Raw genomic sequence first — 19,687 nt, 5'->3', positions numbered from 1 at the left:
CGGGCGGACGCGGAACGCCAGGCGGAAGGCGCGCGCGGGGCGCGGAAGGACGCGGACGCCCGCGGCGCTCCCGTCAGGCCCGCCCTCGCCCGCCCCCGGCGCGGCGCACCTCCCTCGCCCCGCCCCCCGGGGCCAGCCGCCCAATCACAGCGCCGCGCACGTGACGAGCGCTGCCTGCGATGACCTCATCCCTGGTGTGGGATGACGTCAAATTCAAGATGGATGGAATCACAGCGGCAGCGGCGGCTGCGGCGCGCGCGAGCCGAGTGTGAGCGGAAAGGGGCCCGGCGTCTGCCTCGGGGCTGGAGACCGGTGAGTAACTGTCACGCCCCTCGCCCTAGAAGAACTGCGGGGCCCCGCGGGAGGCCACAGCCTCCTCGCAAAACGCGGCCTTTCCTGACGTAACTCTGAGGTGATTTCTCTCCTCTTTTTTCTCTCCACCAGCGGGTTGCGGGTTCCGAGCGCTTCTGCGCGTGCGCCGGGTCCGGGCTCTCACCGAGCATGCCCCAGGCTCCCACGTAGCCCATTGTGCCTTCACACTGCGCATGCTCCTTGCCCGCACTTGGCCTCGCCCTCGCCACTGCGCACGCTCCATCCCCGGCTGGTCTTCCCTCGCCCGGCCAGGTGCCCCCTGGGCCGGACGTGCCCGGCCCTGGCGCGCGCACCTGCGCGGAGCGGTTGGGACGCCTTCCGGGCTGAGGGCACGTGCTCGCAGTCCCGTGCAGGCGTGGGGACGGGCGGGGGGCGCGAGTGTGCGCGGGAGCTGGGGGCAGTGGGACCCCCGCACCTGCCGTGGCCAGCGCCCCGTAGCCCCTGGGTCCCTCCCGGCGACCGCAGGCGAAACCAGCCAGTGGCCCGGGTGGACTTTGCTGGCCCCGCCCCAGCCCGCCTCCTCGGCCGGCCCTCTGCCGGACGCGTGGACCCCGGAGCGCCCTCGTTTCCCTCCAGAGCCCCTGGGGGACCTGTTTCTGCTCCGTTGCGGGTGGTTTCCCACTCGAGACAGGCCCCGGCCGAAATCTGCGGCCGGAGGCGGTGGGGAGGAGGGGGGTGGGCTGGGACCAGCGGTTCTGGAGAGCCCGGCCCAGAGACCTCCGCCGGCGGGAATCCCCGTGATCTTTTCGTGTGTTCTCGCCCGGACCGCTTAGGTCGACCAAGTTCAGTAGCGCCCTGTAGACGCCTGGAGCGTGGGGGAGCCCCTCGGCACGAGCCCTTCACAGGGCTGCGTGGTTCTGGAGAATGCCACTTGAGCGGCACGTTTGGAGGTGGGGTGTTTTCAGAGACTGGTTCTCCCTCGGGATTGCCAGACGGGGGTCGATGAGGGCAGAGGTTAATCAGACCCCCCCGCGTAGTACAGCCTCCTGGGGTCTTGTAGTGCAGGAGCTCCCCTCTGGCATCTGAGGGCCTCACTGTATTACAACATAGTCCAGCGATTGCCATGATGATGACCCCGAGTCATCAGTAAGGGGCCTGCATTGTGGTCTGTGCACCTCGTTTAAAAAGACAAACGGGTTGATCCGTTTTGGATTTTCCATTGGCAGCTCTTCTCCCCTCGGATGCTTGGAGTAAATAACCTCTTCCACCTCTAACGTCTAATTGTCATTACTGTTTAATTTAAGTATTCCTAGATGTGAAAGAACAGAAAGAAAGTGGACGTGGGGGCACTGGTCTGCGTGAAAGTAACGTCATGTTTCATTCATTTCATTCAACGCTCTTGAAGGTGGCATGCACTTCGTTGTGTGCGGTGAACAGTGGAAAGGATAGAACCCCAGTCCTTCAGGAACCTTAACAGTGTTTATGGCAGGGGGTGTGTAACCAGGGAGTCTCTGGGTGAGCAGGGGATGACTGAAGGGACAATTCTCGTGGTCCCCAAAGCTGATTCTAGAGCTGTTCACCGGCGAGGTTTGCCAGGTCCCGGTGATGGGCTGCAGAGGAGAGAGGTTTCCGGTTTGGGAGACCTGGTGGTTGTCAGCATACCTAACCAAATAAGGAACGTGTGAGGACAAGCAGATGTGGGGTAGGGGCGGGGGGGGGGGGGGGCGTGAGGACTGCCCCGGGCACGTGGGTTGTGCTGTGATGGAAGTAAGTGTTCAGTGAGCCCCGTGGGCCCAAGGGCAGGTCTGAGCAGAGATGCGGGTTTGGCCGTCCTCGTCCAGGGGGCCTTCAAGCCCCGAGAGCTCATGCGAGAAGCAGGGCTGCCAACGTGCTAAGCTCTAGCAGATGCTGGAGCAGTGAAGGTGAGCGGGTGCGGGACTTGAACCTGGAGTGTACGGATGGATTTCTCTCTTTACCCGGGAGATGCTTGCCAGGCCTGTGCTGAGCGTTAGGGATACACAGATCATTCCAAATAGTTGTGTTAACCACAGAAGATGTGGATGGAGTATTGTGGCAGTTCAGGTAGGACTGGGCCACGGGCTACGGGCACAGCACCCGGAGCTTTGTAGAGACCGTGACATTTTTTTTTTTTATTTTTTAAATTTTTTTTTTCAACGTTTATTTATTTTTGGGATAGAGAGAGACAGAGCATGAACAGGGGAGGGGCAGAGAGAGAGGGAGACACAGAATCGGAAACAGGCTCCAGGCTCTGAGCCATCAGCCCAGAGCCCGACGCGGGGCTCGAACTCACGGACCGAGAGATCGTGACCTGGCTGAAGTCCGACGCTTAACCGACTGCGCCACCCAGGCGCCCCAAGACCGTGACATTTGAGCTCAATCTCTCTGGGAAGGCTGGCCAAGGGAACTTGGAAAGGTGTGTCAGGTGGTGAAAATTGGGTGCACAGGTTTGTAGGGGGGGTGGTAAGGAGTGTCCAGAGGGAGGTGGAAAGAAAAAGTATGGCCAGAACATGAACAAGCTTGTATGCCAGTCTGTGGAGTTTGGATTTTATCTAGGAAGCAACGGGAAAATCTATATAGCATTCTAAAAGGCTGTGATGGGACCGGCTTTACTTTAGGAAAACAAATACAAGGCACAGTTTCCACTCCTGCCTGTAGTTGGATTGTCAGAGTACAGAAAAATCAACAAATATTACTGTGCAAGGAGTTATGTTGGCCATTGTGAAGGGTATCAGGATCTATTAAATAGGTTTTTAGTCCTTCCATAAGCTTACCGTTCTGTTGGGGAGACAAACCAAGTAAACGTTATGTAAATGGTGCGACTGTAATGCAGGAGTTGAAAGGTATTTGCTCATAAACCGAAGTGGTCAAGGAACGTATATTCCTTAGCTAAGGCTGCCAAACAAAGTACCACAGACTGGGGGGCTTAGTAGCAATTTATTTCCTCACAGTTCTGGAGCCTAGAAGTCCAAGATCAAGGTTTGGGCAGGGTTGGTTTCTCCTGAGGCCTTTCTCCTTGGTGTGTAGAGGGCCATGTTCTCTCTGCCTTCACGTGCTCCTGTCCTCCTCTCCCCTTGGAGGGATACCAGTCAGATTGGATTAGGGTCCACCTTAACGTCCTTACTAAAACTTGATGAGCCCTTTAAAGACTCTGTCTCCAGGGGCACCTGGGTGGCTCAGTCGTCTAAGCATCTGAGTCTTGATTTCTGCTCAGGTCACGATCTCACAATTTCCTGAGTTCAAGCCCCGCATGGGTCTCTGTGCTGGCAGTTCAGAACCTGCTTGGGATTCCCTCCCCTCTTCTCCCTCCCTCTCCCCCCTCCCTTCCTCTCCCCCCTCACTCCCTCCCCCACCTCCCCTGCTTGTGCTGTCTCTCTCAGAATTAAAAAAAAAAAAGACTATCTCCACATCTGCTTGCATTTGGAGGTTCTGAGGGTTAGGACTTGAGTGTGTGATGGGGCACAGAGAGGGGGACACAGTCCGGCCCATGACAAAGGCTTAATGGAGTGATTGGACTTGAGCTGAGCTTTGAAAGATGATTAATGTTCAGCTGAGTCGCATGCGGGGGAAGGTTCCACGGGGTGCCTTGGACATTTCAGATCTGGTAGTGGAGGAAGCAGGACACACGGGTTCTGTCTCAGAGACACAGCATCTGAAGCAGGAAGTTGTCACACGGGAATAATGAAGGGAAAGAAAATGTAAAAAGTGGTTTGAAACCAGATTTACAGAGCTATAGAGTCTGTGTTTTTAAATGTCTGTGTTTTCACAGATAACCATTGTTTTTGTCATTACGTATTTTCACCCAACTTGTAGGTCTCAGCTAAAATGTCACACGAGGCATTTCTTAGACTCCCTCTCCAAACCCCGTTTCTCCACCCAGGTATGGCCCCCTGTTTACTAACATTATAGCGTAATCTGAAGTTACCTTTTTCATTTGTTTCCTTGCTCATTATCTGATTTACCCCACTAGAATTCGGAGGCCTCATCTGTTTCGTGCGCCCATATTTCGGGCATGTCTAAACACGCCTTGCACATACTAAGAGCTCAGTAAATAAATCAGTAGTAGCAGTAGCTACGTGTATGCCTGATGGATGCTTGAAGCTTCGTTTTAGGAAGCTCCGTGCAGCAGCGGGGTTGTAAAGGATGGACTTGGAGAGTGCGGCAGGAAGAGTGAGTAACACTTGGAAATGTATCAGTTCGGGTCCTTTAAGAATAAGAACAGAAACTGACAGGCTAGCTTGAGTAGAACAAGGAATTTATTGTAAAGATGCAGGATTGCTCCAGAGGTTTAAGAAAAAGCTAAAGAATTGGGCCAGGAAGTACGGAAACGAAGGTAACTGGCTGGAATGGGCATAGTGGGCACTGGCACACTGCATTTTTAGGTCACTGCTGCGCTAAATCTTACTCTCCACTCATTTGCTGCCTTTATTGGTTTTCGCAGGCCCGTATTCCAGACAGAAAGTTTCTGATCTGCTTGGCTTGCGTGCCTACCCGTGAGCTGGGACAGAGCAGCACAGCACACTCACTCACTGGGGCGAGGGGGGGCGGGCGGCGGGGGGGGGTGGTCTTCAAAGCCAAACCCAGGGCCGGGCCTCTTCCAGCAGGAGGCCCAAGCAGAAGCAGGCAGGCTGCTCGCGGAAGGGAGCACATGCTCAGCCGGAGCCAGCCCCTCCCCGGGAGACTGAAGACAGGGTGACGGGGGCCCCAAGGGAGCGGCACTCCTGCCCGGGAAGGGTCGGATTAAGTAAGGCTGGCTCTGCAATCTGAGGCGCTCTGGAGGATTTCTGACACCTGTCTTGTCACCGAGGGAGTGATAACAGCCAACTGAGAGCACTTCTGGTCTCCTTCGAGTAATAAAATCTCGTGGGGAGTCAGGCCCAAATCCAGCGGCGAAGGTTCGGGGCTGCGTGGTATGTGTGTGCTCGTGTTCCAGAGTCAAGCGTAGACACTTTGCTCTTCTGACTGTTTGCTTTGTGTCACGTGCATTTCTTCTCTTCTCTGCTGTAATGGTTGGGACTGTGGAAGCGGTCCCCAACGCTCCGAGGGACCGTGCGCCCAGAGTTCGGTTCAGGCGTGGATGTAAACAGACCTTTTCCTATAGAACTGGTACCGAGGCTCTTATGGGCTGGTCCAGCAGGGAATTTGATTCGTAATATATCTTAGCTCTGACACCAGCCTGAGTTTTAGTCTCCAAAACGTGAACATCAGTGGGCTATCTTGGTCCCTTCCCCTCTCCCTTCCTGGGCCCCTCATTCACCTCCTGGTGCCCATTATGCCAGGGCTTTGTTGTGCTTTGCTGTCTTCTGTCCACGTCACAAGGATGCTGTCTTCCAAAATCATCTACCTTCCCTCCATCCCCTTAACAATCTTAATTCCTTCCACTAACATTGGTATAAAGAGGAAATTATTTGCATTGAATCAATTTCTATTAAGATACGAATCCCCGCTTCTCGTGGCATTTAGTACCTAGGGAATCTGAGGTATTGGTATGAAATCATTTTCTGCAGTTCAGTTGCAGAGTGCTTTGTAGCCATGCTGGGGAGTTGGAACTTGGATTCCCCGCCCCATAAGGGGTTTAAAGCCCTGACGCAATCAGATGTGTGTTTCTGAAAAGTATCTGTAGTAAAAACGGGAAGAACGGAACCTTTGCCGTTCCGATAGTCGAGCGGTGAGTCCCAGGTCTTCTCTGATGTCCCCACTGTGCGCCCACCCACCCTCCCACCTCCCGGCCAAATTAAGTGCTTCCTGAAATCGGTGTTCTTGTAGCACTGTTTGCATCCCTCACCCTGTTTAATTTTGTATGTCTCTGTCCTCCCGTGGGAACGTGAGCTATTGGACAACAGGCCAGCGGCTCTTTATAACACTCGGGACCACATACATTCAGGAAGGGAAGAGACAAAGGAAGTAAAATGCCTGCTTGCCGTGTAGAAGCACTACATACAGCGGGAGCTTGCGAACATAGTGTGTCTTCTGTTGATCAGAAAACTCCCACGTGGTAAGCAGGGTTAGCCCCACTTCACAGGTTAAGGAAGCTACTACTCAGGAAGGTCAAGTGACCTTTACCAGGTTATATACCTGATCAGTGGCAGAGCCAGGACTGGAGACCAACTGATTCGAACGTCTTTTCCAGGAGCTGGGACTTCCATGAATTGTTAAGCATAAAGATTCTCATTTTGAAATTGCAGGAAACCGCATGAAATAGGAACGGTTCAGGCAGAGTTTGGGAAGATTTTTGTGTGCGAGGATCCAAGTGGTAAGCGAGCCAGCCCTATTTCAGAATCTGGTTTTCCTTGGGGGATTTCCACTCAGCTCTTTCCGTCCATCATAAACGGCTCTTTTCGTCCACATTTCACCCACTTTCCTTTCAAGAGCGCCAGGTTTTCACTATGACTAAAGTGATAGCAGGAACTCTTCACCGATGAGTCAGGTGGAGATAAGCCATGGGAAGGGCGTGGGGGTGGACGCGGTGGCAGTGTGCATTTGCATGTAAGAGCTTTCAGATTTGTGATGCGCTGTCTTCAGTGAGTCCGAGGTCCTGGTCATTCATAATTAAAACGTACGTGAGAGGTTGGAGTCTGATGAGCCCGCAGATTTGTGGAGGAGGCAGTCCGTTCAGCAGCAAAGCTGGCCTTACGAGGGCTGAAGAGCTGAAAAAGCAAAGGGGTTTGGACATTCAGTCCGCACACCCACCAGCCACAAAGGGTCTGGCTGGGTTATCTCAGGAAATTCAGCAGCTGTGATTTCCACACCCCTTTTGCCTGCATTCCCAATGGAGCATTTTATATTTTCAGTCACGTTGTTAAACAGGGTGTAAATGAATATACGTACTGTCCTTAAAACACAAAACTCCAAATTGTTAATTGTTTGCAGCTAGACCGGGAAAGGGCCCATCGATCTTGAGTTTCAGTAATTACAAAGGTAAAAGCAAGGTCTTCAGCCGGCAGGTGAGGGGCCCGCGCTGCACACATCTCAAGGCTTTGTCCCGGGCCGCTGGACAGGACAGAAGGGATCCGGCTCCTCTTAGGATCTTGACTGGTCTTCGTTTAGCCCTCGGGGCCCTCGTGCCTCCTTCCCCTCTGCAGCCCCATCACCCGCCTTCCCTGCGGGCAGCCTGTGCTCCAGCCACGCGCTCTGTCTGCTGTCCTTGAAATGCCCTTCATGCATCCTGCCTGACTCCTCCCAGGTTTCTGACTCCTGCTCCTTCTGTAGAATGCCTTCCCTGCCCTCCCTCTCGGCTGCACCTGCACCGCGTCCGGACCGCCGCCCCTGTCCTGCGTGGTGCTCAGCACGCTGATGCGTGGTGACGGACTGACCTGTCCTGGTCCCACACAAGTCTTTCAGACGGGACCACGCGTCTCAGGCCTCCGTCCTCCGCGTCTAGCCGGGCCCAGTACATCCTGGACACGCACCGGGCTAGGAGAAGCGGGTAATGTGATGACGGAGTCCAGGCTCTGGGACCCGACTCCCAGCTGGCCCTGCTTCTCACTGAGTCACCTTAGGTACAGTGCGTGACTTCTCAGTGCCTCCGTGTCCTCGTTTGTATAGGACGGGGGTTTGCACAGTGCCCAGCTCAGATGTTAGCATGGGAATTAAGGGAGGAAACTAGCGACAGGAGCGCCGTAGGGGTTAAAGAGCGTGGCCCCCGGAGCCAGGTCACCTGGTGTGAGTCCTGCTCGGCTGTTTATTGTGCGCGTGACCTGGACCAAGCTACTGCCCCTCTGGGCCTGTTTCCTCGTCTCTAAAATAACCGAGTACCCACGTCCCAGGGTTGCTGTAGGTACACAGTTAAGGCGTAAACATGTTGACGCCGTGTGGACGCCATGTGTGGCAGAGCAGGCACACGAATCCGAGCCACTCGCGGGTGTCCATTAGCGCTCTGGGCAGTGGGACAGGAGATGCCGCGGCTGCGTCCCGCACTGCGTGCCAGGACTGCGCGTGCCTGGCCACTTTCCGAGCCGGTGGTCTCGTGGGGGGCTCTAAATGCGGCTGTAGCCAAATGAATGGTTTAAGCAGTTTACGGGGACAGCGACTCTTTCTCTTAAGGCCTCACTCTGAGTGACTTATTCTTTTCCTAATTCCCGAACGTTTTCGCTCAAAGAGTATAGGAGCCCGTGGTTCAAGGGATTAGAAGTAGGGACTTGGAACAAAAACAGCGATCACGATCATTTGAGAAAAGCAAAAGAAGGACACTTTTTTGAACAGCGTCGTTTGTGGCATGCAGTGGTGGGGGACGGACGGTGTGGGGTCGCAGTTGCCGCACGGCCAGGAACATGGAAGTCTCCCGTGGTTTCGTCCTCACCCAGCCCTTCAGCCTGTGCCTGTGGTTTCATCCCTGGGTGTCTAAGTTTGGATTCCCCCACGAGCAGACCGTGAGACGGGAATGCAGAGTGGATGTTTGCTTGGGAAGTGATCCCAGGAAGCACAGGAGGTCGTAGGGAACGAGGAGCGAGAAGGGGCGCCCGTAGAAGGCACACTCGGCAACAGGTGTGTGCTCACGTTTGGAAAATCAGACTGAATTCCTGAAAAAGCCTGAGCCAATTTTTCTATCAAACTTCATCTCCGGTAAGGACACCCTTCCAGCTGTTCTGGTAGGATTCGTGGAGCTTTCTTTAATTCCTCGCCTTCTTACCCTCTACAGTCAATCCATTAGACGTCCTGGTAACTAACTGCCTTGGCTCCCCTGCTCCCAGCCTGCTCCCCCACCGTCCTGTCTCCCCTGGGTCACCGCTGCAGGCTGCCAGCTGGTCCAGGCTGCCGTCACCTGTCCCCTGCCTCCTTGCTGCAGGCTCCCAGCTGGCCTCCCAGCTTCTACCTTTCCTGTCTTCCGTGCTCTCTTCTCGACAATGTAGCCGGAGGGATCCTTTTGAAACGTAACTCAAGTCATTGTCGTTTTTCTGCCCAGAATCTTGGAGCGGCTCTCTGTTTCACTTCTGGCAGAAAGCTCAGTTTGCCTGCGGTTCGCTCAGCCCTGCAGTCGGCGGCTCCCTGCTCCAGCCCTGCGGCCTCTTGCGCCCCGTGCCGCTCGCGCTGCCCTTCCCTCGGTGACTGCCATGGCTCCTTGCCTCCTTCAGACCTTCTCAAGTGACATTTTGTCGAGTGAGTGAATGACTGATTTGTGGAGCTCTGGCAGTTTGCAGTGTGCTGTAGGTGCTCCGTAAATGGCAGCACCGTTTTCTCCTTTAATCCGCACGACTGCGTGGTGTGGCAGCCGCTGTTATCCTTATTTTGCAGTGGGGGAAACTGAGCCCCAGAGACTGACCAGCCCGGAGCCCTGTCTCGGCCCGGACTCGCGGGAAGGAGCACATCGCACATGCTTACGTCTCTGGATGTGAGCACGTGAGACAAACACAGGTGTCAGGAGATCGCAGCCTTGCTGTGTTTGAGCCACACGGACATTTTCTACTCTGTCCCCGTCGTTTTATCTGTTTTTAATTGCTGGTTTCAAACCACTAAATTGAGTTTAAGAAACGCTTTTGAAACATACTTATCCATGCTTTTAATGCTGCGTCTGTTGCTTTTCTGAGCTAGGTTTCTCAAAAACTATTAGCGCTAAAGACCGTGTTCGTTGCATAGCTGAGTCGGTAAGTGTGGCATTACAAGTTTCTTTCTTTTTCTGCTGACCTTTGTGAAAGATGACAAGGGTCTGTGTAAATAAATGCATGATGTTAAGACACGACAGTAGGATTAGGGAAGAAATTAAAATGGCTAACAGAAAAGAGGAAGGGAGATGTCTCTATCAAGCAGTCACAGATAGAGGAATTAAAATTTGCCGTTGATACAGAACGTTGGAAGGCAGCAATGAACGGGAACTCCGTACACTCTGGCCAAAGCATGTGTTTGGGGACAAGCTGCTTACCAGGCACCATCTCTGGAAGCAGGCACGTCTCTGAGTCCCTTATATTGAGCCAGCACCATAAGGAGTCAGAACAGTGGTAAAGCAGTTGTATGCCGTGTTCACGGAGTCCAGGTTGGGGGCCCAGCAAACTCTTTGTGGGCTCTTCTGAGGAGCCCCCATGCTGGTTGACCAGCAGAGGCTGATCCTTTGAAACCAGAGGAGAACTTGCCAGTGTGCTGCGTGCCAGGTTTGGTACATTTACAACCTGCCCCCTGCAGAATGATGAAACGGTCACAAACAATCCGAGTTACTCTGAATCCATTCAAAAATAAATGCATTAACTATTTTTTTAAATTTTTTTTAATGTTCATTTATTTTTGAGAGAGAGGGAGACAGAGCACGAGTGAGGGAGGGCCAGAGAGAGAGGGAGACACAGAATCCGAAGCAGGCTCCAGGCTCCGAGCTGTCAGCACAGAGCCCGACGTAGAGTTCAAACTCACGAACCGTGAGATCGTGACCTGAGCCGAAGTTGGACGCTTAACCTACTGAGCCACCCAGGTGCCCCAAATCATACTATTTTATTTATTTATTTATTTATCTTTATGAATATAATTTATTGTCAGATCGGCTTACATGCAACACCCAGTGCTCATCCCCGAAAGTGCCCTCCTCAGTGTCCATCACCCATTTTCCCCTCTCCCAGCCCCCATCAACCCTCAGTTTGTTCTCTGTATTTAAGAGTCTCATAGTTTCCCTCCCTCCCTCTCTGTTTGTAACTATTTTTTTTCCCCTTCCCTTCCCCCATGCTCTTCTGTTAAGTTTCTCAAGCTCCACATGTCAGTGAAAACATAGGATATCTTTCTCCGACTGACTTATTTCACTCAGCATAATTCCTTCCAGTTCCGTCCACATTGTTGCAAACGGCAGGATTTCATTCTTCCTCGTTGCCAAGTAGTATTCCATTGTATGTATAAACCACATCTTCTTTATCCATTCGGCAGACGATGGACATTTGGGCTCTTTCCATAATTTGGCTGTTGTTGAAAGTGCTGCGGTAAACATTGGGGTACATGTGCCCCTGTGCATCAGCACTCCTGTATCCCTTGGGTAAATTCCTAGCAGTGCAACTGCTGGGTCATAAGGTAGTTCTATTTTTAATTTTTTGGGGAACCTCCACACTGTTTCCAGAGCGGCTGCACCGGTTTGCATTCCCACCAGTTGTGCAGGAGGGTTCCCCTTTCTCCACATCCTCGCCAGCATCTGTAAATCATAACTGTTTTACAGAAGACACTGCAGTCAAACCACAGAGGTGTTACAGTGACAGAAGCCCAAGTGAAGGGTCAGCTTTGATTGCGTTGTCTGCATATGAAATGGTTTTCCCTTCATCGATAGCATGGGTGGTGCAAATATGGGCCCTTTTCTTTGACACTGAATTAAATGGTTACCGTGTATGAGATGCTAGCTCATGTAACCTTTGCAACAGCCCTAAAGAAGGGCACAGTCCCCCATGTTTCACGTGAAGGACCTGGTGCTCAGAGGGGCTAGCCGACCGCCAGGAAGGAGGTGGCCTCTCACCCCGTGTCTCTGCCCGAACATGCGCCCAGCTGCTAGGCCTTTTCTCGTCTCACCTTTAGGTTGTTAGAGAGTTGCAGAGAGATCTGAATCCAGACCTTTTAACTTATAATTAGTAATAATGAAGTTTAGATCAGGCCAGAGTTTCCTCTGTGCTGCTGTCGAAAATGTGATTTGATAAGAAAATTGTATTCGGGAGACGGTAGGGTGTTTAACATAAGACAGAACCCAAGCTCTTCTGTTGTTTGACATTTCTAACCATTGTTAAGCACTGATACGGTAGTGATCAGTAAGTGACTTTTTTACCTCTTTACAGATTCTTGCCTTTTAAAATTTTTTTAGAGTGCGTGAGCGTGCATACGCATGAGGGAGGGGCGGGTGGAGAAAGAGGGGGAATCTTACGCAGGCTCCACACTCGGCAAGGAGCCAGACGTGGGGCCCGATCCCATGACCCTGGGATCGTGACCTGAGCTGAAATCGAGAGTCGGATGCTTAACCAGCTGAGCCCCCCAGACGCCCCAGATTCTTGCCCATTTTAAAAAAAAAATTTTTTTTTTTTTAATTTTTTTTTCCAACGTTTATTTATTTTTAAGACACAGAGAGACAGAGCATGAACGGGGGAGGGGCAGAGAGAGGGGGAGACACAGAATCGGAAGCAGGCCTCAGGCTCTGAGCCATCAGCCCAGAGCCTGACGCGGGGCTCGAACTCACGGACCGCGAGATCGTGACCTGGCTGAAGTCGGACGCCTAACCGACTGCGCCACCCAGGCGCCCCAAAAAAAAATTTTTTTAATGTTTGTTTATTTTTGAGAGAGAGACAGAATGCAAGTGGGTTAGGTGCGGAGAGAGAGGGAGACACAGAGAGGGGGGGAGAGGTGCGGAGAGAGGGAGCTGTCAGCACAGAGCCTGACGCGGGACTCAAACCCACAAACCGTGAGATCATGACCTGAGCCGAAGTCAGACGCTCAACCGACTGAGCCCCCCAGGCGCCCCGATTCTTGCCCATTTTTAAAGGTCTGGTAAGGCCACCCCTTTGCGACCCAGTTGTAACAGTTTACGTCGTGTATAAGTATGCCCAAAAGCAAGACTGTCTTTGTTTCCCGAATTACGGGCTCGGGAGTCCTGATAACTTCATACTTACTCTCTGAGGTAAAAGGGATAGAACGAAGCATCGGATGAAGAACCCTAGGTAACAGACTTTTAATTTCAAGTGGTGCCTTTCTGCGTAGCTGCCGAGTTCCAGCAGCCTTCCGACGGTGGTACGGTCTTCGGTCCCAAAACTGCTCCGCTTCAGCGATCGCTGGTCTCCGGGAGCCACGAGGCCGGTTCGCTTCTGTTTCCTGTGGCATTTAAGGGAGAGCTTTGGTCTGCTTGCGGTCTGCTCAGTGTCGGCCCCTAGGAAAAGACAGCTAGCGTTCCCTGCCCTCGAGGAGCTTTCCGTCTCGGGGGGAGCTTTTCGGCACGTGTTTCATGATGATTCTGCGCTTTGTCTTTCAGATAAGCCCACGCGATGGAGGGGTTGCTGCATTACATCAACCCGGCCCACGCCATCTCCCTCCTCAGTGCGCTCAACGAGGAGCGCCTCAAAGGGCAGCTGTGTGACGTGCTGCTGATCGTCGGGGACCAGAAGTTTCGAGCTCATAAAAATGTCTTGGCTGCCAGCAGCGAATATTTTCAGAGTCTGTTCACGAATAAGGAGAACGAGGCCCAAACCGTATTTCAACTTGATTTTTGTGAACCCGATGCTTTTGATAATGTTTTGAACTACATTTATTCTTCGTCCTTATTTGTCGAGAAAAGCAGTCTCGCCGCCGTCCAAGAGCTGGGCTACAGCCTCGGGATTTCCTTTCTGACGAACATCGTCTCGAAAACACCTCAGGCACCCTTTCCAACGTGTCCCAACAGGAAGAAGATATTCATAGAAGAGGACGAAAGCAGTTCTCAGAAGAGAAGTGTCATCGTGTGTCAAAGCCGAAACGAAGCACAAGGCAAAACTGTCGGTCAGAATCAGCCCGACCTGAGCCACACCTCGCGGCCTTCCCCCGGCCTCGCGGTCAAGACCGGCACCGGGAAGCCCCACGTCCCAAAGCCAGCGGAAGCGCCTCACGCGTCGCCAGTAGCCGAAAAGACTTGGCCCAGAGATGGCCCTGTGGGCTGCGCGAAGTCCCTCGAGCGTCCCGGCTCTGTGGACGACCCTCACAGAAGCAGCTTAGCGAAGAGCAACGCGGTGCCGCCTGGCAAGCCGCTGCAGGACAGAGAGGGGACGGACGAGAAACCGTGTCTGAGCGGCCAGCTGCCCAAAGGAAAAGCCATAGAGCTGGCCTTGAAGAGACCACGGCCGCCCGTCCTGTCTCTTCGAAGCGCGTCGGAGACCCCCTACGTGCTGAAGGAAACCGGCAAAGGAGGCGGCCCGGGCGAAGACAGGAACCTGCTGTACTATTCGAAGCTGGGGTTGGTGGTCCCGTCCGGCGGCCCTGGTTCCGGAAAGCAAGGCATCGACAGAAGCGGCCCGCTGGTGAAGAGTCTGCTCAGGCGCTCGCTGTCCATGGACAGCCAGGTTCCCGTCTACTCGCCCACCATAGACCTGAAGTCTTCCCAGGGGCCCTCGGCAGCGTCCGGGGAGGTGCCCGCCAACGTGTTCTGTGCTCTGTCTCAAAAGCCGCCCGTGAAAGAGTGCGACGACGCGTCAGCCCTCGACGAGCGGACTCCGGCGCCCCAGCCGCACCGCCTCAGGTCCTTCAGCGCCTCTCAGTCCACGGACAGGGAGGGCGAGCCTGCCGTGGCCGAGGTGCGCGTCAAGACGGAGCCCCGCAGCCCGCTGTCGGACCCCTCCGACATCATCCGAGTCACCGTGGGAGACCCGGCGGCCGCGTCGTCCGTCACGAGAGACCTCTCCCTGAAGACCGAAGACGACCAAAGAGACATGAGCAGACTCCCGGCCAAAAGGAGGTTCCAGGCGGACCGAAGACTGCCGTTTAAGAAGGTAAAGGAGGGCGAGCACGGGTCTCCGGTGTCCGAACAGAACTTGGAGGAGGGCTCGAGCCCTCCTCTCCCCGATGCCGACTTTCCAGACTCTGACTTGAATAAAGAGGAATTTGGTGAGTTGGAGGGAACGAGACCAAACAAAAAGTTTAAATGCAAACATTGCCTTAAGATCTTTAGATCCACAGCAGGCCTTCACCGGCACATTAACATGTACCACAACCCAGAGAAGCCCTATGCTTGCGACATCTGCCACAAGCGCTTTCACACGAACTTCAAAGTGTGGACGCACTGCCAGACCCAGCACGGCGTGGTGAGGAACCCGTCGCCGGCCTCTAGCTCACACGCCGTGCTGGACGAGAAGTTCCAGAGAAAGCTCATTGACATAGTGAGAGAGCGAGAGATTAAGAAGGCCCTGATCTTTAAGCTGAGGCGCAGCAAGCCCGCTTTTCAGGCGCAGACTAGCTCCCAGGCCCAAGCCATCAAGAGGAACTTGCGGTCCCGAGCCAAAGGAGCGTACGTTTGCACCTACTGCGGAAAGGCCTATCGCTTTCTCTCGCAGTTCAAGCAGCACGTAAAGATGCACCCGGGAGAAAAGCCCGTTGGCGTCACTAGAGCTGCTAAGCCCAGGGAGCATGTTTCTCTGGAGAGCCCGGTAGAGAACAAGGAGGTTTACCAGTGCCGCCTCTGTAATGCTAAGCTCTCTTCTCTTCTAGAGCAAGGAAGCCACGAGCGGCTGTGCCGAAACGCAACCGTTTGCCCCTACTGCAGCCTTAGGTTTTTCTCGCCCGAGCTCAAGCGGGAGCACGAGGGCAAGTGCGAGTACAAGAAGCTGACGTGCCTCGAGTGTATGCGTACCTTCAAGTCCTCCTTCAGCATCTGGCGGCACCAGGTCGAGGTCCACAACCAGAACACGATGGCGCCGGCCGAGCACTTCTCCCTGCCCGGCCTGGACCACAACGGCGACGCGACCGCCGCCTCCAGGCCCCAGGCCCAGGCCGAGCCTCCGAAAGCCAACCACGCGGTGGCCGCCAAGGACGACGCCGCGTTCAGCGACTGTTCCGAGCAGGTGAACTTCGACTCCGAGGACTCTTCCTGCCTCCCCGAGGACCTCAGCCTTTCGAAGCAGCTGAAAATCCACGTCAAGGAGGAGCCCGCCGAGGAGGCCGAGGAGGAGGCGCCCGAGGCCCGCGCGGCCGCCAAGGACGCGGGCCCCAGCAAGGACAGCAGCCTGTGGCCGTGCGAGAAGTGCGGCAAGACGTTCACGGCGCACAAGCAGCTGGAGCGGCACCAGGAGCTGCTGTGCTCCGTGAAGCCCTTCATCTGCCACGTTTGCAACAAAGCCTTCCGCACCAACTTCCGCCTCTGGAGCCACTTCCAGTCCCACATGTCCCAGGCCGCCGAGGAGCCGGCGCACAAGGACCCGGAAGCCTGCCCCGTCCCCACAAACTCGCCGTCCCCGCCCCCGCTGCCCCCGCCCCCGCCGCTGCCCAAGATCCAGCCCCTGGAGCCCGACAGCCCGACGGGCGTGGCCGAGAACCCCGCGCCGGCCGCCGAGAAACTCTTTGTGCCCCAGGAATCCGACACGCTGTTCTACCACGCCCCGCCCCTCTCGGCAATCACATTTAAAAGGCAGTTCATGTGTAAACTGTGCCACAGGACATTCAAGACTGCCTTCAGTCTTTGGAGTCACGAACAAAGCCACAACTGAAGGGCCGGCCCCTTCGGCCCCTTACGGAAGGGGAGGCGGTCCCCAGGTTTCAACCCAAACTGTGAGCCGCGCATGAGATACAAAATATTTTTTGAAGAGAAGGAATAATAAAGGTTGGAAATTGTTGCGCTTGAATAGAAGCTCGAGGGAAATCGATATTAATTAGCAAAGTCCTTACTCAGCTTAGAAAAACTAAACTACGTCGTGCTCTGGACCTTACGGTCACGCGACGACTGGACTTCATCGATGTTGAAATTTTGATCGATCCCGGTTGTTTGCATGGTTCCTCATTCCACGGTGTCAGTATACTCTTTTACTGGAGGTTGTTTTGGTTTTTTACTGATTTGCAGCCCGTGAAATACTACTTAAGTATTTCTTTCGATTATAGCGGACACCTAAGTTCTGCTTAAGCCTCAGCCATGTTCTGGAGTCCTCAGTGTATCAGGAGGAAGGGGAGAGTAGTCTGCAGTGTTGACTTAGATCTTAGGATACTTTAGCAATAAAACAATGATAAGCCTCAACTGTAATAAGTTATCCTGACACTTGATAACAATAAATATTTGGTATTTTGTGGTCACGTAGACATTCTTTTGTATGAAAGTTGTGAGGAATTTAAATCAGCAATAGTAATACTTAGATTTTTATAAAGTAACAAAACTTGCTCTTGGGTTACTTAATATAATTAAGGACGGGAGACTTAGGAAATGAAAACAGGATTTCTAGAAGGTCTCTAAGTTTACAGAAACTTCAGTGGCGCTAGGCGTTGTGGTCAGAGCTGGCGCTCCGGGCTGCGTGTGCACATCCCGGCTTTCCGTTCTGACCACGCGGGGCACACGAAGCATCTGGCGTCCTCTGACTTACCGCTGCCACAGAGGGAAAATCCGAGCGCGTTTGGGACAGGAAACAAAGGTGGCACGAGGCGCTCACTGATGTTGAGTTTAACCTCGTTGGTGTAACAGATCGGGTCGGGACTCACATTTTCGCTCGTGGATCCCAGGCCCCGGGGTCCGTGCGGCACAGCGGCCCTGAGCCCGGAGTTGGCATCGACTTCCGGAGCTGGGGAGCCGGGGAAACCCCACACCGCGGTCTCCAGGCGCCCTCGACGGCGGTATTTACAGCGTTCGGTTTCCTGCCTCTGTCTCCTGAGGATTTCTGTTAGAATTTGTTGGAGTTTATTGTGGTCAAACGTCCTCAGTGCAATCATTCTGCTCTGAGTCACTGCTTTTAGTGTCTCAGGGATCTGTGTGAAAGCGCGATCAAGGGTCCAAAATGAGTTTCCGCTACCTAATAAGGCCCACAGGATTTGGGCTGCCTTTTTTTTTTTTTCTTCTTCTTCTTTTTTCCTATTTTGTATGAGTTGCAATTAAAAGGCTTTTGGGAGGGGCCACCCGAGTTCAGTGGGTGTTTCTAAAGGGAAAACTGTCTCACTCGCAGGTACTTAGGTACGTACAAGTGGAAATACTATTGAAATTACAAAAGAGATCCTTGTCAGGTAGTGCTATGGATGAAGTCTCCCAAGTTTATTCATTTTTTTTGCAAGCTGTTCTTTCAAATAAAAAAGAGACTGTGGCTGAGAAACAATCTGCTGAGTGTTTCCCTGTATCCCGCTGCCACAGAGAAGGTTTCTGGCCTCGGTCTCGTCACCCACGTTCCGGACCAGCGGGAGGGAAGACACGCCTAACTTTTTATCCATACACAAGCATTTTTATACAACAGTAGTGGACTTTGTAGATGAGAGAAATTGCGGATGAAATTTTGCCTTTCTGTTTCCTTTTCCATTTGAAAACTGTCCTAAGTCCCAAAGTATTTTTGAGTGGTCGCTTCCTATTTTTGTTCTTAGTTAAATTTGATGGAGAAAGGCAAATAAAATGAAGTCACAGCTACCGACGATTGGCATCTTTATATTTTCTGGAAGAAACCTATGCATTTGAAAGATAAAACTAAAGCCTAGGATTTTACGCGAAACATCAGGATGGATTGTTGTTCACTGAATGAGTCCCCCTTGTAATGTGCCGTTTCTTATTCGGAGCACCTTGGTAGCTGTCACTTCTTCAGAGGACAGTTTCCCTCAGAGTAGTCCCTGCTTCTGGCTGTTAAGAGTACGTGTGACAGTTCCACGGCACACATCATCTTGGCATTGTAAATTCAATATCCCAGGACTTGAACCTCTATGCTACATTTTTGAAGATTTTTTGATAATGTTAATCAGTAAAAAATATTTTTGATCTAAATACACGCTCAGCGTATCTGTTGGACTTTGAAAATTGCCAGTGTTTTGTCTTGTTAGTTCCCATTTTTGTCTAGGCAAGGAGCATAAGATTTCAAATAAAATTTTGAACCAAAAACATTTCTAATGCAGTTCTGGTTTTTCTATTACTTTTTATACTGTACCTTCAAAGCGTCAGGCAGAAAGAGTTTATTTTGGTGGTCAGAAAGTAAACTACGCTTCCTCTCACGTGACTATTTTCAATGTTAGGAAGCAGAGTAACGACAGACAGGTGAATCGCTTCATTTAAGAATGTCGACCTCAGACAGCAGGCGGATACTTGGTGTGAGACCAGAGGGTCTTTCCTTGTTACATCTCCAGCTCATAAAAGTGTTGAAAATGTTTTTTCTGATTAGAATTAATTTTTGAAAATGTAGAAAGCTCATTATTCCTTGTAAGTATTCAGGATGCCTTTTTTTTTATGCAGTTGTGGAAAGAATGTAAGATGTTTTAATATATTCTTTGTTAATCTGAGAACTTGCTGTGTTGAACCATTTTCTTCATGTGGGAGAGGGCGGGAGGGGCCGCCTGAAACACCTCTTTATCAAAGCAAGCAGTGGAGGTTACAAATGGTGTGTGTTTTTTGTAGTTAATATTTCAACCTAATAGAATATTCACCTTTAAAACCAGTTATGGCTAGTGTGCGTTCGTTATTTTTATCAAAATACACAACTAAGTGTTCAACCGTGAGGTCATTTTGCATTTGTGGGGACATGTGTGTGGTTCTTGGTTTTCTGTTTTGGAGTGGATCGTTCACAGCCTTTTTAAAAATAGACTCCAAGGGCGCCTGGGTGGCTCAGTCAGGTGAGCGTCTGACTTCAGCTGAGGTCACGATCTCACGGTTACTTACGTGAGTTTGAGCCCCGCATGGGGCTCTGTGCTGACAGCTCAGAGCCCGGAGCCTGCTTCGGATTCTGTCTCCCTCTCTCTCTGCCCCTCCCCCGCTCACACTCTGTCTCTCAAAAATGAGTAAATGTTTAAAAACAAATAA

At 52.6% G+C, this 19,687-nt stretch overlaps 1 protein-coding gene across 2 annotated transcripts; it reads left to right on the top strand.

Moving 5' to 3' along the window:
* The first annotated feature begins 227 nt into the window (after positions 1 to 227).
* ZBTB21 (zinc finger and BTB domain containing 21) lies at positions 228 to 19,496 on the top strand. 2 transcript variants are annotated; one of them, XM_047099862.1, is made up of 3 exons: positions 228 to 312; positions 13,235 to 14,835; positions 15,436 to 19,496. In XM_047099862.1, the coding sequence occupies exons 2-3, from the start codon at positions 13,248 to 13,250 to the stop codon at positions 16,428 to 16,430; spliced, it is 2,583 nt and encodes an 860-aa protein (XP_046955818.1). In that variant the 5' UTR covers positions 228 to 312; positions 13,235 to 13,247; the 3' UTR covers positions 16,431 to 19,496. The 2 variants fall into 2 exon arrangements, with proteins under 2 accessions (XP_046955818.1, XP_046955817.1); XM_047099861.1 differs by having other exon boundaries at positions 13,235 to 19,496.
* The last annotated feature ends 191 nt before the right edge of the window (positions 19,497 to 19,687 follow it).

This window comes from Lynx rufus, unplaced genomic scaffold, assembly GCF_022079265.1.
Source record: "Lynx rufus isolate CCGP_SWC_20201006 ecotype Redwood Valley unplaced genomic scaffold, mLynRuf1.p SCAF_5, whole genome shotgun sequence".
In the NCBI taxonomy this organism is placed as follows: Eukaryota; Metazoa; Chordata; class Mammalia; order Carnivora; family Felidae; genus Lynx; species Lynx rufus.
The sequence above is the reverse complement of the archived record's forward strand: the minus strand, read 5'-3'. Positions and strand labels throughout refer to the sequence as shown.